General features: G+C 37.4%; 1 protein-coding gene across 6 annotated transcripts in view; it reads left to right on the top strand.

Moving 5' to 3' along the window:
* Positions 1–17,396, top strand: part of Nipa2 (NIPA magnesium transporter 2) — a 39,863-nt gene that overhangs the window by 10,994 nt on the left and 11,473 nt on the right. The window contains exons 1-4 of one of the 6 annotated variants that reach the window (XM_071608563.1): positions 3,591–3,868; positions 4,563–4,677; positions 15,706–15,937; positions 17,205–17,261. In XM_071608563.1, the coding sequence (XP_071464664.1) occupies positions 15,799–15,937; positions 17,205–17,261 (196 nt within the window). In that variant the 5' untranslated portion in view covers positions 3,591–3,868; positions 4,563–4,677; positions 15,706–15,798. The other 5 variants (XM_071608564.1, XM_027923255.3, XM_027923264.2 and 2 more) reach the window with 5 other exon arrangements.

Genomic DNA, 17,396 nt, shown 5'->3' with positions numbered 1-17,396 from the left:
GACTAACAAGTTACCACAAGCTTTGTGGGTTATTATATTATAGTTCAGGAGGTCAGAAGTCCAACACAGGTTTTACAGGGTGTTGGCAGGATTAATTCCTCCAGAGACTCAGAGGAAGAATCCATTCCCTGTCCTTTTCAGCTTCTAGAGACTGCCTGTATTCTTTGACCCTCCTCCTCCTTCAAAACCAGCAACATCATATCTCTCTATTCTTCCATTGTTGGTTCTTTTTTTAAACTTTGTCCCTCCTGTCCTCCCCTTAGAAGGAACTCTGATTATTTTGGACCTACCCGGACAATCCAGAATCATCTCCCCATTTCAAGATTCTTAATTACATCTGCATAGCACCTTTTGCTATGTAATGTAATATGACCACAGATTCCAAGGATTAGGATGTGGACACTATTAGTGGGCATTATTTTGCTCAGCACATACATTTTCCATTTCACCAGGTGAGGCAATTATTAAAAAACAACTCCTGCCCTTTAATGAATATCCTAGTGTTCTACCTAAATTCACTTTGAGTTATTCCTATCTTTTTCAATTTCTCCCTGCCATTCCCCGAACTAAATATTCTGGAAAATGCCCCACTACATTTGGAGGTCATGTATAGCCTTGAATGAACAAATGCTAACTGAAAAATATTATATAACAGTAATGTTTTTAAGTGCCAGAGGGGCCTGGGGCTGTAGCTCAGTGTTAGAACATTTGCCTAGCATGCACAAGGCCCTGTTCAATCCCCAACACCACCAAAAAATAAGTTAAATGATAGAGAATGCCACAATTTACTTTGAAAGGACAAAGGGCAACTTTAGTGATAGGGTTGAGTTAAAAAATAATCATCTGCTCTGCTATTTTGTTTCTGTGGTATCAAAACCAAAACATGAGAGTAATTGGGGAACAACTTAAGAAACATAAGAAAACTATTTGATTTCCTAATGTATGATTTTAAAAAATACTATTTTAATAAGGAGTCTTGCCTATGTTTCTGTAACAAAGACAAGATTTTAATAGTTTTATGGAGATTTAATTCACATATAAAAACTACACACTTATAAAGTGTACAATTTGGCTTGATATGTCTTATAATGAAAGCATTATATCATTAAGTATAATGAAAATATCAGCGGAACTAAACATATCCATCACCCTTTTTGACCCACTGTAATCCTGCCTTCTTTGTCCTTCCACTCCCATGCAACCTTTAACCTGTTTACTATCACTATATATTAGCTCCCATTTCCTAGACTTTTATATAACTGTAATTAATTAGCATATACTACTTTTTTGCTTTTTTGGGTCTGGTGCTTTTCACTTAGCATAATTATTTTGAGACTCAGCTATGTTATAGCATGTATCAATAGTTCATTCCATTATATTGCTGAGTAGTGTTCTATTATATGGATATGCCAACAATCTGTTTATTCATTCACATTTGAATATTTGGGTTGTTTCTAGTTTTTTTCACTATTACAAATAAAGTTGCTATGGAATGTTCATTCATAAGTCTTTTCATAGATATATATTTTCATTCTCTTGGGTAAATACCTGGGAATAGAACCTTTGGTCCTATGGTGGTAATGTGTCTTAACTTTTTAAGAAACTATCAACCTGTTTTCCAAGGAAGTTGTGCCATTTCAGAATTCTATTAGAAATATTTGAGGAAAAATTAGTTTTAAAAACTTTAAAAGTATCTCATGATTACTGCTTGAACACTCACAGAATACTATGTATTGGAGAAGTGATGTGGGCATTTAAACAGCATGCATCATATTGGTCTCCTTAGGTTAAATTAACATGTTAGAACTAAGCATTCCTGTTCATATGAGCCAACAACTATTTTCATTACAATCATCTGCCTTCTAGAGGTGTCTGTTGCCATCTTTATTAGTTATTTCTACCTACTAGTCCATCTCAAAAATGAGTGGCTTAAGATAATCATTCTTTCTCATATGCCCATGTATCAATAGGGCAGTTTGGCTAATTTGGAGCAATTTGGCCCAATCCCTGCAGGGTCTCAATTATGGGTCAGCTAGTAGGTCTGGAGGGGACCCCACAGGATCCCTTCTTCCTGCAGGTCAGTCCAGGCTTCATCTCATCTTTGTTTAGGCTAAGAACTACCACATTTTCCTGCTCAAAGCCAATCCCAAGGCCAATGCAGATTCAAGGGATAGGTCAGCCATACTGTAAATCTACCCACATCATTAAAGACCAACCTTCCAGTTATATTTTAATATTAAATGTAATTCTTTATCTGACAATGTTATCAAGTCAATCTGGCTGAGACCAAAGAAATAAGCAAAACAGGTCCTTTGAGCTGGGTGTGCACGACTGGCCTGTAATCCCAGAAACTTGGGAGGCTGAGGCAAGTGGATCCAAAGTTTGTGGCCAGCCTAGACAACTTAGTGACACCTGTCTCAAAAAAAAAAAAAAAAAAAACAAAGTTTAAAAAAAAAAAAGGTTTGGTCCCATAAAAAGGCTGGGTTCAATATTGACAACAGAGATTTAGATTTATGTTAGGAGTGGTAGCTGGACCCAAGGTCCCTTTTCATCCTACTTGGAATGTAAGGAATGCTGTTCCTTACCCAGCCAAAAGGAGGTCCAGATGTCATGACCTACAGCTGACACAGTTCTAAGATGCACAATTGTGTGGTTGCCAAGATCACAGCAGATTAAAAGTTTTTAAACTAGTAACTGCATAGTGACCTACACCAAAATCACAGGGGCTCTGCATATAGTCTAGAACACAGCCCAATACATTGTCTGAAATGGAGAAACTACATTTGCTATTTTCTGACTCAATAAAAATATAATTCATTATACTCAGATTCTCAACCCAGATGATTGAAATTGCACAATAGCGCTTTTGCGTCTAGTCACAAAGTCCAAGAGATCTTTACACCTGTAACCAAGGAATCATTGACTTTTGGCAGGTCTCACCCTCCACCTAGCTAGTTGGAGCTGGTCCTCCTCCCAACTTCTTTTGAATGAGGTTCTTTGCATTTCTTGGAAGAAACCTTGATGGTAGGTCCCAGGGAATCTCCATTGCAGAAGCCAAGGCGGGATTGCCTAACAATTTCCTATGCATTTTGTGAAAAATGTATCTCTATTACAAATGTCGCAAGACAAATGTCACATATTCACCCATCAACTTTACCAAACCACAAACTTGCATCTATTTTGGGACCCGGACGGTTAGCTTTTGGGAATGGAAGTGTCTGGCGCCTGAGAGGCAGCCCTGGCTTCCTTGACCACGCCCCTCCCACTCCCCTGCAAGCTTGCCCGGCCCCGCCCTTAGCAGCTTCTGAGTACCAGTTGCATCTTCGAGATGCTGCTTCAAATTTAGATGCGCACGCTGAACCCTAGGAATTTGCATTTTAAATAAGCGCCGCACAGAATTCATATTTTCATCATCTTGGGGGGTGGGGTAATGTCACTTCATAAAATACTCCCTACCATCTTTCTCCCTTCCGGTTCCCAGCCCCCGTGCCTGGCTGACCCCGGCCGGCTGAAGAACCCGGAACCGGCTGGTCGAGGCACCGCGGGGCGGGGCCTGCGGGGCTCGGCATTGCGCGTGTGCGCGCGTGGAGTCTGGCGTCACTCGGTCGCGCCCAGGTTCTCCTCGGCGGTGGCCCTCGGTCCCGGCCGCGGTGGGGCTGGAGGTCGTCCTGGGTAGGTTTATCTCAACGCTTCCATGGAGAAGGCGGCTTGCACGGCAGCAGCCCCGGATGCTCGCACTTACCCCTGGACGGCGACGGAGGCGGTGGCCGCGCGAGCGCTGGAGGGAGCGGCCTGTGTGGGGGTGTGAGCCAAGGTTCCGAGGGTCGGATTGCCGAGGGGAAGTCGCGCGGCCCGCGTGCCGCCTGGGGTGAGGTCGCTGCTCCTTCTTTTGAGGCACGCGCGAAGGGGCTGACTTGCGGGACAGCCTGCCGATCTCGGGTCGGGGGACAGCCCCACCGGGGCGACTTTCTTTTACGCGTGTTCTGAGATGGACGCGGCTCTCCTAGTAATCCGCAGTGAGGAAATCCGCCGCGCATCGGATTGCCATTCAATCCCACGGAAATCCGGCTCGTTGGCCTTGTCGGTGGCGCGTGTGCAATAAGTTCTTTCGAGTAGTTTTGTCTTGGTGAGTTTTAGAAAGTGGTTTCCGTTTTCTGTAACGCATTGAACGTGTCCTTTAATTTCCTAACTTTGACAAGATCCCTGAATCTAGTGTTTCATTTTATACAGTTGTGCAGAACTCAGTATATTTTGATATTGCGAGTGTGCTTCTTTAATTTCTTTGCTAGAATAGAATATCAAGTCATTTAATATAGTATTACAGCTTGATTTCCGGGTTCTAGAAATTGTTACACATTATGTGCTCAATTAGGATTTTTTTAGTAAGAGGAAATGTTAAAGTAGCGATCTTTTGTTTCAGTAAACTGTCAAAGCACTCTCATGTTTGTTTGAATAGGTTTGATGTTAGTTGCTGAGTCAAATGAGTAAGTATAGTGGCTAGTAATAAAATTTGAAAAGTGGTAACAGTCCTTTTGCCTACTTCTGTATTTTCTTCTTTTCAGGCTGGAACAGTAAAGTTAAAAACTTTAAATGGAAATAAAGGGTAGTATTTACAAGAAAATGAGAATGAATAAGTCATCCCTGGTTTTCAAAAGAGAGACCATATTAAACTTACATGTAAGTTAAAATTTTAACTTATGACTAATGTTGCTAAATTAGGGTTGGAGATTTAGGTTCTGGAGTATTTTTTTTAATTTGATCTTTTTAGTTATACATGACAGTAGAGTCAGTTTTTACATATTTTGCAAACATGGAGTATAGCTTATTCTAATCAGGATCCCAATCTTGTGGTTGTACATGATGTGGAGTTTCACTTTGATATATTTGTATGTGTACATAGGAAAATTATGTCAGATTCATTCCACTGTCTTTCCTATTCTTATCCCCCTCCCTTTTCTTCCCCTTTGTCTAATCCACTGAACTTCTGTTATTCCCCACCTCCCTTCTTGTGTATTAGCATCCACATATCAGAGAGAACATTCCACCTTTGTTTTTTTTTTTTGTTTTGTTTTGGTTTTTTTTGGAAATTGGCCTATTTCACTTAGCATAATAATCTTCAGATCCATCCATTCACTGGCAAATGTCACACTCATTTTTCTTTATGGCTGAGTAATATTCCATTGTGTATATATACCACATTTTCTTTATCCATTCAGCTGTTGAAGGGCACCTCAGTTGGTTTCATAGTTTAGCTTTTGTGAATTAAGCTGTAATAAACATTGATGTGACTGTGTCACTATGGTATACTGATTTTGACTCCTTAACTCCTTTGAATATACACCAAGAAATGGTATAACCGGGTCAGATGGTGGATCCATTCCTAATTTTCTGAGGAATCTCCATAGTGCTTTCCAGGATGGTGTACCAATTTGCAGTCCCACCAGCAATGTATGAGTGTACCCTTTTCCCCACTTCCTTGCCAACATTTATTGTTTCTTGTATTCTTTTTCTTCTTCTTCTTTTTTTTTTTTTTGTAGTTATAGATGGACAGAATGCCTTTATTTTGTTTGTTTATTTTTATGTGGTGCTGAGGATCGAACCCAGTGCCTCACACATGGTAGGCAAGCACTCTACCACTGAGACGCAACCCCAGACCCCTGTTTCTTGTATTATTCTTCTTTTTTTTTTAATATTTATTTATTTTTTAGTTACAGGTGGACACAATGTCTTTATTTTACTTTATGTGGTGCTGAGCCAGTGCCTCATGCAAGCTAGGCGAGTGCTCTACTGCTGAGCCACAACCCCAGCCCTCTTGTATTCTTGATAATTGCTGTTCTGGCTGGAGTGAGGTAAAATCTCAGTGTAGTTTTAATTTGCATTTCTTTAATTGCTAGAGATGTTGGAACATTTTTTCATGTGTCTGTTGCCCATTTGTGTATCTTCTTTTGAGAAGTGTCTGTTTAGTTCCTTTGCCCATTTATTGATTGGGTCATCTGTTTTTTTGTTGTTGTTGTTTGGTTTTTTTTTTTTTTTTTGGTTTTAAACTTTTTGAGTTCTTTGTATATACTGGAAATTAATGCCTTATCTGAGGGTGTGGGTGACAAAGATTTTTCTGCCATTCTGTAGGCACTCTCTTCATGCTTTTATTGTTTCCTTTGCTGTGAACAAGCTTTTAGTTTGATACCATCCCATTTGTTGATTTTTGATTTTACTTCTTGTACTTTAGGAGTCTTGTTGAGGAAATTGGTTCCTAAGGGGACATGCTGGAGTGTTGTGCCTATATTTTCTTTTAGTAGGCAGAGGGTTTCTGGTCAATGTCTAGGTCTTTTTTTTTTTTTTGGTGGGGAAAAACAATTTTATTTATTTATTTAATTAATTTTAATTTGTTACATATGACAACAGAATGTATTACAATTCATATTACACATAGAGCACAATTTTCCATATCTCTGGTTGTACACAAAGTAGTCACATCCTTTGTGTCTTCATACATGTACTTAGGGTAATGATGACCATCACATTCTACCGGCTTTCCTACCCCTATGCCCCTCCCTTCCCCTCCTTCCCCTTTTCCCTTTTGCCCTATCTAGAGTTCATTTGATCCTCCCCATCATATCCCCCCCCCCAACCCCACCCCACTCCCGCCAGCATCCTTAAATTCAAGAAATCATTTGGCATTTGGTTTTTTGGGATTGGCTAATTTCACTTAGCATTATATTCTCCATCTCCATTTATTTACCTGCAAGTGCCATGATTTTATTCTCTTTTAATGTTGAATAATATTCCATTGTGTGTATATACCACATTTTCTTTATCCATTTATCTACTGAAGGGAAAGCCTAGGTCTTTAATCAACTTTGAGTCAAATTTTGTACAGGGTGAGAGATGGGATTAAATTTCATTCTGCTACATATGGATTTCCAGTTTTCCCAGCACCATTTGTTGAAGAGGGTATCTATTCTCCAGTGTATATTTTTGGTGCCTTTGTCCAGTATTAGATATGTGGGTTTGTCTGTGTCTTCTGTTCCATTGGTCTTTATACCTGTGTTGGTGCCAAACCATGCTGTTTTTGTTACCGTAGCTCTATAGTATAGTGTAAGGTTTGGTGTTGTGATGCCTCCTGCTTCACTTTTCTTGCTAAAGATTGCTTTGGGGGCTGGAGTTGTGGCTCAGTGGTACAGCACTTGCCTAGTGTGAGGCACTGGGTTCGATTCTCAGCACCACATATGAATAAATGAATAAAATAAAGGTCCATCGACAACTGAATATGTGTGTGTGTGTGTGTGTGTGTATATATATATATGTGTGTGTGTGTATATATATTTATTTTAAAAAAGATTGCTTTGGCTATTCTGGGCCTCCTGTTTTTCAAAATGAATTTCATGACGGCTTTTTCTATTTCTGTGAAGAACATCATTGGAATTTTAATAAGAATTGTATTAAGTCTGTATAGTGCTTTTGGTAGTATGGCCATTTTGACTATTAATTCTGCCTATCCAAGAACATGGGAGATCTTTCCATCTTCTGAGGTCTTTTTTAGTTTCTCTCTTTAGTGTTCTGTAGTTTTCATTGCAGAAGTCTTTCACCTCTTTTGTTAGATTGAATCCCAAATATTTCATTTTATTTTTTTGAGGCTGTTGTGAATGGGATAGTTTTCCTAATTTCTTTTAGCTGACTTATCACTGTTATATAGAATGTAATTGATTTATGGGTGTTAATTTTATATCCTGCTGGTGGAGTTTTTTTTTGCCTTCTAAATATAGGATCATATTACTAGCATATAGGGACAGTTTAAGCTTCTCTTTTCCTTTTCGTATCCCTGCAATTTTCTTTTGCCTAATTGCTCTGGATAGAGTTTCAAGGGTATATTGAATAGATGAGCTGAAAGAGCATCCCTGTGTTGTTCCAGTTTTTAGAGGGAATGCTTTTAGTTTTTCTCCATTTAGAATGATGTTGGCCTTGGATTTAACATATATGGCTTTTACAATGTTGAGGTATGTTTCTACTATCCCTAGTTTTTCTAGTGTTTTGAATACAAATGGACGCTATATTTTGTCAAATGCTTTTCTGTATCTATTAAGATAATGTGATTCTTGTTTTTAAGTTTATTGATATGGTGAATTATATTTATTGATTTCCGTATGTTGAACCAACCTTGTGTCCGTGGGGTGAAACCCATTTACTCATGGTGCACTACATTTTTAATGTGTTTTTGTATGCAAATTACCAGAATTTTATTAAGAATTTTTGCATATATGTTCATAGAGATATTTTTCTGGAGTTTTCTTTCCTTGCTGTGTCTTTGTCTGGTTTGGGGATCAGGGTGCTACTAGCTTCGTAGAATGAGTTTGGAAGGGTTCCCTCCTTTTCTATTTTGTGGAATAATTTGAGGAAGATTGGTGTTAGTTTTTTGAAGGTCTGGTAGAACTCGGGCGAGAATCCATCAGGCCCTGCGCTTTTCTTTGTTGGTAGGCTTTTGATGGCATCTTCAATTTCATGAGTTGAAATTGATAGGTTTAAATTTTCTGTGCCCTCCTGGTTTAATTTCGGTAAGTCATGTGTCTCAAAATCAAATTTGTTGATGTCTTTAAGGTTTTCTAATTTAATGGAATATAAATTTTCAGAATAGTTTCTGATTATCCTTAGTATTTTATTAGTGTCTGTGGTGATACTTACTTTCTCATTATGAATTTTAATAATTTGGGTTCTTTTTTTTCCGTCTTCGGTTAATTAGGCTAAGGATTTAGCGATTTTATTTATTTTTTCAAAGAGGTTCTGGAGCATTTGTAAGTATGGATTTTAAAATAATTAACCAAATGAGAGGTTTGGAAAAATTAAAGCTAATTTTAGATAGCCATGAAAACCAAGCAGAAGTAAAGAGTAAGAACTCAAAAGTTTTAAGATAATACAGGCATCCAGGTGTAAAAGTAGAGTCATCTACTATTTCTGTGTAGTCCTCTGCATGTGATCATATCTTTGAAATATTGGATTTCTTCAGCTGTAAGGTGGAGGATAATGAAACCCTCTTCCAATTATTGTGTAGAAGGGAAATGATATATGTAAATTATTGGAACAGAGCCTAGGAAGATACTAGGAAGTGAGTGATAGCATTATTGTTAGGGAGAAATAATAAAAAATTTCATTTGTTTTCAGTATATTTCTGTTGTAAAAAATGATTCATTCATACTTAAACATATGATTTAAATATTACATTTTTCCACATGTTAATTTGCTTTATTATGGTAACCATTTTATTATCTCAGTGTATTGCATAACATATTGTAAACCTCAAATATATCCAATAAAATTTATTAAAGGTTTTTTTTTTTTTTTAAGTATTGGGGATCAAATCCAGGGCCTCACACATGATAGGCAAGTACTCTACAACTGAACTACATCCATAGTGCTCTCTCTTCTTTTTATTTTGAGACAGGGTCTCACTAAATTGCCCATGCTGGCCTTGAACTTGTGATCCTGCCTTAACCTCCCAAGTAACTGGGATTGCAAGTGTATGCCATCATGCCTGGCTAAAATAAATAAATAAATGTGTATATGTGTGTGTATATATATATATGTATATGCACATGTATATATACATGTGTATATGCATATACACACACACACACACACACATTTTTAAGCCCTTATTTAACAAGCCAAGGAAAAAAGACTTTTTTGTATTGAAGAACTAAGAGCATCTTTCAGACTGTAGCATGCTCAGCCTTAAAAATTTTGGTATATCTAATTGTATTGGTTTTATGTAAATTAACTTGAATGAGAACAGTTTGTATGAAGTTCTGTAAAAATAAGTTGTGATTTGGTAAAATAAGTGGATTACAGATCTGTTCGATATCTTTTGGATTTTTATATAGCCATTAGGGGGGCCCGCACATGATCTGACACCCCTCTGCTCTGATATCTAACACCTAACTTTGCTCACTCAGGGTCAACTACAATGACCTTTCTTTTCCTGGAGAACTGCACACTTGTTCATATCTCAGAGCCTCTGCACTTTTCTTCTTGCTGCTGTGTTCTTTTCCTATGTCTTTAAAGTCTTCACTCAACACCTTCTCCAGAAGGCGTCCTCCTCCTCCTGCAACTCCCAAGTGCCCTTAATCTGCTTTATTTTTCACTATCACATTTGCCACTTTCCGGTGTCCTTATTTATTTTATTTGTTCCATCCTACCTCTAACAGAAGGTAAATTCCATTAAGATAAACTTTATTATCTGTTTTATTCACTGCTATGCTCCTATTGCTAGAATATTGTATGTACTCAGTACATCTTTGATGGTTGAGTAAATGAGATAGGTAAGATAAATTTGATGAAACTAACTGTAAGTAAAGTAAGTGGAAAGGAGAAAAATGCCTGTGAGCTAAAGGTGTTGGAGGAGACTGTAGCACAGCTTAAAGTTTGGCCTGTTCTTAGTAAAAAGCCAGGCAGGGGAGGAGGAGGGAGCCATGGCCTGTCATGGGAATGGAATATATGTAGAGTTCTGGTGTTTGTAGACAGTGGTGACCCCCATGTGATGGACATCAGATTCTGTGTTGGGAAATGAAGTGGGCCAGAGAGAGGCAGTCTGGCTATGAGGATTCTCTAAAGCCCCACATGTATGATTAACACACCTGGTCTTTTTTTTTTTTTAAGAGAGAGAGAGAATTTTTTTAATGTTTATTTTTTTAGTTTTCGGTGGACACAACATCTTTGTTTGTTTGTGGTGCTCAGGATCGAACCCTGGCCACATCCCCAGCCCCAACACACCTGGTCCTTAAAGGGCTTCTGCTTTATGTGTTTGAAATTTTCCTAGTCCACAGATAAAGATAAAAAGGAAAGAGAAGGGCTGAGATTGTGGCTCAGTGGTAGAGCATTTGCCTCGTACATATGGGGCACTGGGTCCAATCCTCAGCACCACATAAAAATAAATAAATAAAATAAAGGTATTGTGTCCACCTACAACTAAGAAAAATATTTTTTAAAAAATGGAAAGAGAAGAATATATTTGAAATAGCATTATGAAACTTGGTTAAATATTGTGAATAAAATTCATATATAAGCCATGGTAAAGTTAGGAACAATTAACTTGCATTAATAAAATGAATAGGATTTTATTATATGCATTATTTTAATCACCTCTTCACTTTGTAGGTTGGGAAGGGATTCTCTTCCCACAACACCGACACTGGGCACATGAGATGAACAGCAGTTTCTTAGTCACATGTTCTCCTGCCCTGGGGAGAAAGACACTATACACCATACAAAATTATGGGAGGGGTTGTGGCTCAGTGCTAAAGTGCTTACCTAGCGTGGATGAGGCACTGGATTCGATCCTCAGTACCACATAAAAATGAATAAATAAAATAAAGGTATGGTGTCCAAATACAACTAAAAAATATTTAACAACAACAACAAAAAAAAACTCATGGGAGTTGTTCACAACAGAATGAAGAACCAAGAGCTGTGGGAGGCAATCTTTGTGATAATGAGTACTTTTTGGTTCCTGAATCGGATGTAATTGCTTACTTTAATGATTCCTTAGACTGCCAGGGCAGTGAAACCCACTACATAGGGATAAGTAGGACAGTGCCTGGGTGCCATGAAAATGAGAGTTGTTTGGCTTCACGATCTTATTAATAGGAACAGAGTGGGGAGGGAAATTTGTAGTGAGGCCATTGAAAGTTTTTCTAGTTTTACCAGATATTGGGTCAGCACATAATATTGGTCTTAATTGTAGACCTTATACCACATGTATATAGCTTGCATTCAATGAAAGTTAACATTTTTAGTAAATATTACAAAAATAGTTGTACATTTGGCATTTAAAAGTCAGGTTTATCTGGGCATGGTGGCATACACCTGTAGTCCCAGGTACTTAGGAGGCTGAGGCAGGAGGATCAGGAGTATCACAAGTTCAAAGCCAGCCTAGGCAATCTAGCAATACCCTGGTCAAAAAGAGCTGGATGAGGGCTAGGGATATAGCTCAGTGATAGAGCACTTGGCTAGATTCATTTCTTAGTATTATAGAAACAAATAAAAAGGGCTGGGTATGTAGCTCCGTGGTAAAGCTCCTGTGTATTCAATTCCCAGTACAGCGGGTAAAAAAAAATAAGGTCAGATTCATGTTAGTAAAGTCCAAATTTGGATTTGTAAGGCTGTTGTTACTTGGAGATAAGGACTATAAAATAGAACTGAATTATATCTGGATATCATCTTTGCAGATAACAAAGTTCCATTTTATTGATTCTGGAATATTCAGACTATATGTTTGATTTGTTATGTTTAGACTTTCAAAAATGTGACTTGTGAGCCACAGAACTTTAAAAACTATAGTGAGAAACACAACTGTGAAGTAGTCACTTCTCAGTAGAACTTGCATAATAATAATTTTAAAAAGAGCGTTGCTTCATGAAGGTGATGGTTAAAGGAGAATGATGATTTATACATCAGATGATTTTTTGGTTGTTGGTGTTTGGACCTGAACCAAGGGCCTCTCACATGGTAAACAAGCTTTCTACCACTGAGCTACACTCCCAGCCCCTACATCAGATAATCTTCAGGGATGTTAATTAAAGTTAGGTGACCCATGCTCATTAGACGGATGTGCCTGCCAAGAGGGTTGATGTGTTTGGGTGGCTAGGTTTTTTAACTATGATTTCCCCAGACATTATGACCATTATCTTTTCACTTTCACTTGTATCTAGAACTATTACTTCCTGGCTGACTTTGACAATTTTTTTTTTTTTTTTTTTTTTTTTTACAGTTTTCAAATTTGTAGGCTCTAAAGCATTGTTTACATTTTAGGATGCTTATCTAAATGATGCAGTGGTTTTCTTTGTATTAGTGGCCATTTCAAAATAGGCAGCTTTACTTTTTAGGGCCAATTATAAATCATTCCATTCATCTATATTTACCTAGAAAACATATATTAAGACCTATTTTGAAACAGAGACACACAGGCTTAAAAGGTGAGTAATGTGCAGGAGCCCAAGAACTTACAGTCTGCCAAGGGAAAGTAGCTTATAAACACAGGAGTTAAAACTGTGTAAGCACACACTTTATTATTTTTTGTAATGACCTCATATTGTATAGAAATGATTGTCCCTAATCATTTGTTCTCACCTTGTTCTCAAGTTTTCCCCTGCATCCTCTGTCCTTATTTTTCTATCTCAGTAACTGATTATTACTGTCAGCAGGGATCTCCTAACTAGCATTAAGGTAAGTGGTAGCTTGAGATGACCCATGTGACACATAAAGAGGGCGATGCCTTAGATTGTTCAATTTCTTTCTTTTCTTCTACACATCTGTTAAGCTTTGACTCATCTAAGGTTACAGACCCATCTAGAGGAAGGATGGAGTCTTCAAATTCCCTACTTATGATTTTGTCCTAGTTTCATCTTGCCTTAAAAGCAGCACAAGGAGGACTAGGGATATTTGTCCAAATCCCTTGGGAGAAAGATTAATTTTGAAAGGACTTCAAATAGCCATAAGCTATATATTATGTGACTGATACTTAGAAAACTCAGCACCTGTCTGATTTGAGTTTCTTCTTTCCATATTTCAGTATTATCTTGTCCTAGATTGTGGGGCAGCCTTGTTTTGGCAACTTGTTAGTGGTTTCTGTCTTGGGGTCCCTATAGCTCTTCAGCACTGAAGGATGTGTTTAAAAACTTATATGTGGAAGTGTTTAGACATATACAAAAGTAGAAAGAATAATAAAGTGAACTCCCAGCTTTAACTGTGATCTCTGTTTTCTTTTGCAGGGCTAGGGATTGAACCCAGGTCCTCTCACATACTAGGGAAGTGCTCTGCTGATGAGCTACATCCCCATCCCCTTGTGATCCCTGTGTTCTGAGACAAGTTTTTGTTTTTCAAAAAGCATGATGTAAATTTTTATACTTACTGCAGAAAGCCTGTTTGTGTATAATTTAGCCATTTCAGTAGCACAAAGAAATGAGAACTTGTTCAGGCTCACAGGTCTGAGTCACCTGGGATATTCTGTTCAGTGAGTTTCCCTCAATTGTGATTAGTGGTCTCCCTGAGGAATGTTGATGTGGTAATGGCAGTGTACAAATGAGCAAGCAGAAGTATGAGGGACCACTTTAAGTCTATACTCAAAACTGGCACTCTCAGCCAGGCATGATGGCACACACCTGTAATCCCAGCAGCTCAGGAGGCTGAGACAGGAGAATCATGAGTTCAAAGCCAGCCTCAGCAATGGTGAGGTGTTAAGCAACTCTAAATAAAATACAAAATAGGGCTGGAGATGTGGCTCAGTGGTCGAGTGCCCCTGAGTTCAATTCCTGGTACTAAAAAAAAACCCCAAAAACCAAAAAACTGGCATTCTGCCATTGAAACTTGCCTTGCAATGACGAGGCTTGGTCAAGTCTCAGGTAGTGGGGTGAGGAAAAATATACTCATTGATGTGTACAAGAATCAGTGAACTTCAACTGGCAAATCAAAACAGTGGTGTGACAATGATATCTTGGAGTGATATCAACTCAGTTTGGTAGTATTTGTTATTAATTTAGTATTCCTTACTTAATTGCCTCTTGTCTGTTTCCCTATTGAAGACTAAAAGCTATCTTTGGATATGTGTGTGTGTGGTTCTGGGGATCAAAGTCAGGGACTCACACAAAGTAGGCAAGCACTTTCACTAAGCAACATTCCCTGCCACAAGAAGCTATCACTATTTTATCCACAGTGCTTAGCATAACATTTAGCACATACAGTGTAAATCTAATGAACACTGTTTAAGTGAACAGAGAAAGTAATTGAGGGATGAGTGGGTTTGGAAATTGAGTTGTTTTGATTAAAGGCCAGAATGTCATAACTTGAAGGATGGAAAATTATGGCTTGTTAGTAAGGATCCTGACTGAACTGCAGATTGGTTTTGGGACTCAGTAGTTAAATTGTGGGATTAAAAAATCCCATAATATGCTAGAAAGATAGACTTGCAATGATAACCAGTCACAAACCTTGTTGCTAAGTGGTGTGTTTTCTTTGCTTTGGACACTTTAGTCAGCAGAATTCATGAGTTGGCTCATGTGGAAAAAAATTGTGTAGCCTGTACTTCCCATCAGATCTTGTAGATTGAGCTTCTGGTAACATGGTCATGTTCTCTAAAATTCAATACTACCAAACCTTGTACACAAGTATACATTTTTATTGGAATTGTCATTCTCTGCTAACAAATAATGTGAACTTGGTCTTCTCTCAGCATATCCTCAGATAGGTTAAATAAATAAATTATAATGTTTATATCTATATATATTACTAAGAAGAAAATATATACATGAGAAAAATTGGAATTTCTCCATATAAATTATTCAATAAGGACACATTTGTGAAATTGATAAATATACTAATAAGCTAGATTTGTGTATGGTTATGTCTGAGTTTTATTCTGTAGAATTTTTTTTTCTCATTAGGAGAGTTTGTTGCTGTGGGTTAGCTATGATGAGAAACATTTTCTTATAAAAATATAGAATGAGAGTTTATAAAGTCAATTAAAACTTGGTTTTATGTCACAATCCAATTTTTGGCCATAGTTGGAAGAAGCAATTATTAGATTGGTATTAAATTAAATTTTTTTAAATCTATAACAGTAATAAAATTTTCTTCCTTTTTGAGAAGAGAAATTAAATAAATTTAAATTGTGAACTGTCATGATCATTCTGTGGACATCTCATTTCATTTTGTATTGTTTAGATGTGAAGACTGCATCCCCCTGCCTTCAGTGCCAGCAGTTTCTCTGTTCTGTAATCAATGTGATTCACAGGAGCTTCTTAAGTGACAAACGAAATGAGCCCAGGGCGTGGAAAATATGATTTCTACATTGGTTTGGGATTGGCTATGACCTCCAGCATTTTCATAGGAGGGAGTTTCATTTTGAAAAAAAAAGGCCTTCTGCGACTTGCCAGAAAAGGATCGATGAGAGCAGGTATGTTGCACCATATATGATTTGAAATGTAGTGTGTACTTACTTACATACTCGGGTTTTTTGACTGTGGAAGAACACATATTCTTTCATGAATAGAGTCAAGCCTTTCAACTGTTTAAGACTTCTGAATGATTATAGACAATTAAATATCAATTTTGTAATAAGAAAACAGAAAGATGTCAAATCAATTAACTTCCCACACTTGCTGTTGTTAGCAAAGGGAAGAGGGACCAATGCCAAATTAGCACTCAGACTTTTATTAAATTTTTGAATACAGAGCAGGAAATAGGAGTCATGAATAGAAACAGAGTCTTAGTGAAAGCCCATCATTCTTTCTCTACTTCTAGACCTCTTTGGACCTCATGAGTAGACATGCTTTGGCAGTAAAAATTATTACTTTCTCTCTTTCCTGTGCCATCTTGGGCAAAGTAAGAAATAGTAACATCTACTGTTTGTTTCCCAGTCCCTCATCCTTGATCCTAAGGCACACTCTTTCATTATCCATAAAGAATATGTTTATAAAGAATTCATTCACCTTGGCTTAAGTATGGATTGTGTTCTGACATTGTTAATTTGGTGAAGAGTAAAGCCAAGGATAAAGCAGTAAGTGCATCTGGGCAGCCCCATACTATGATCAGTTCTTAGTCTTTATAGGAAGGACTAGAGTCTCCTGCTAAGTGGAGTGCAGATACATTTATTTAAAGTACTTATAGTCGAGAAATGAGATATTTTGTTTTGTGGTGCTGGGGATTATTCCATGATCTTACACATGCTTGACAAATACTGAGTTACACCTCCCACCCCTTTTTTTTTTCATTGAATGCTTTTGCTTTTATATTATGTCTTTATTGGTATATTATAATTATGTGTAATAGTGGGATTCATCATGCCATATTCATATATACGTATAACGTAATTTTATCAATCTTATTATCCTTCTCTTTTCCTTCCACCTCTTTCCCCCTAATCCCTTTGCTCTACTCTACTGATCTCCATTCAATTATTAGTATAAATATTTTATTTAGTGTGTTATAACAAGTCTGTTTATTATTATAGTTGTCATAGTTTATTTAAGAGTGTGATCATTGGAGCTGGGATGGTGGTGCAGTGGTAGAGTGCTCGCCTAGCATGTGTGAGGCACTGGGTTCGATTCTCAGCACCACGTATAAATAACTAAAATAAAGGTCCATTGACAACTTAAAAAAAAAAAAATTAAAAGAAGAGTGTGATCATCTTCCAAAGAAGTAAAATATTTCTTCATTCACAGGTCAAGGTGGCCATGCATATCTTAAAGAATGGTTGTGGTGGGCTGGACTACTGTCAAGTATGTATAGAGAACATTTCAAGAAAATGTTATAACTATGTGTTAAAATATTTGCACATACTATTACAGTGTTTTTACTAGCAAATTTTAAAATTTAAATCTTGTTTTAATGAATAAAATTCAAAATGTAAGTCT

This window comes from Marmota flaviventris, chromosome 2, assembly GCF_047511675.1.
Source record: "Marmota flaviventris isolate mMarFla1 chromosome 2, mMarFla1.hap1, whole genome shotgun sequence".
Lineage (NCBI taxonomy): Eukaryota > Metazoa > Chordata > Mammalia > Rodentia > Sciuridae > Marmota > Marmota flaviventris.
Note: the sequence above shows the minus strand (reverse complement) of the source record. Positions and strands in the feature narration are given on the sequence as shown.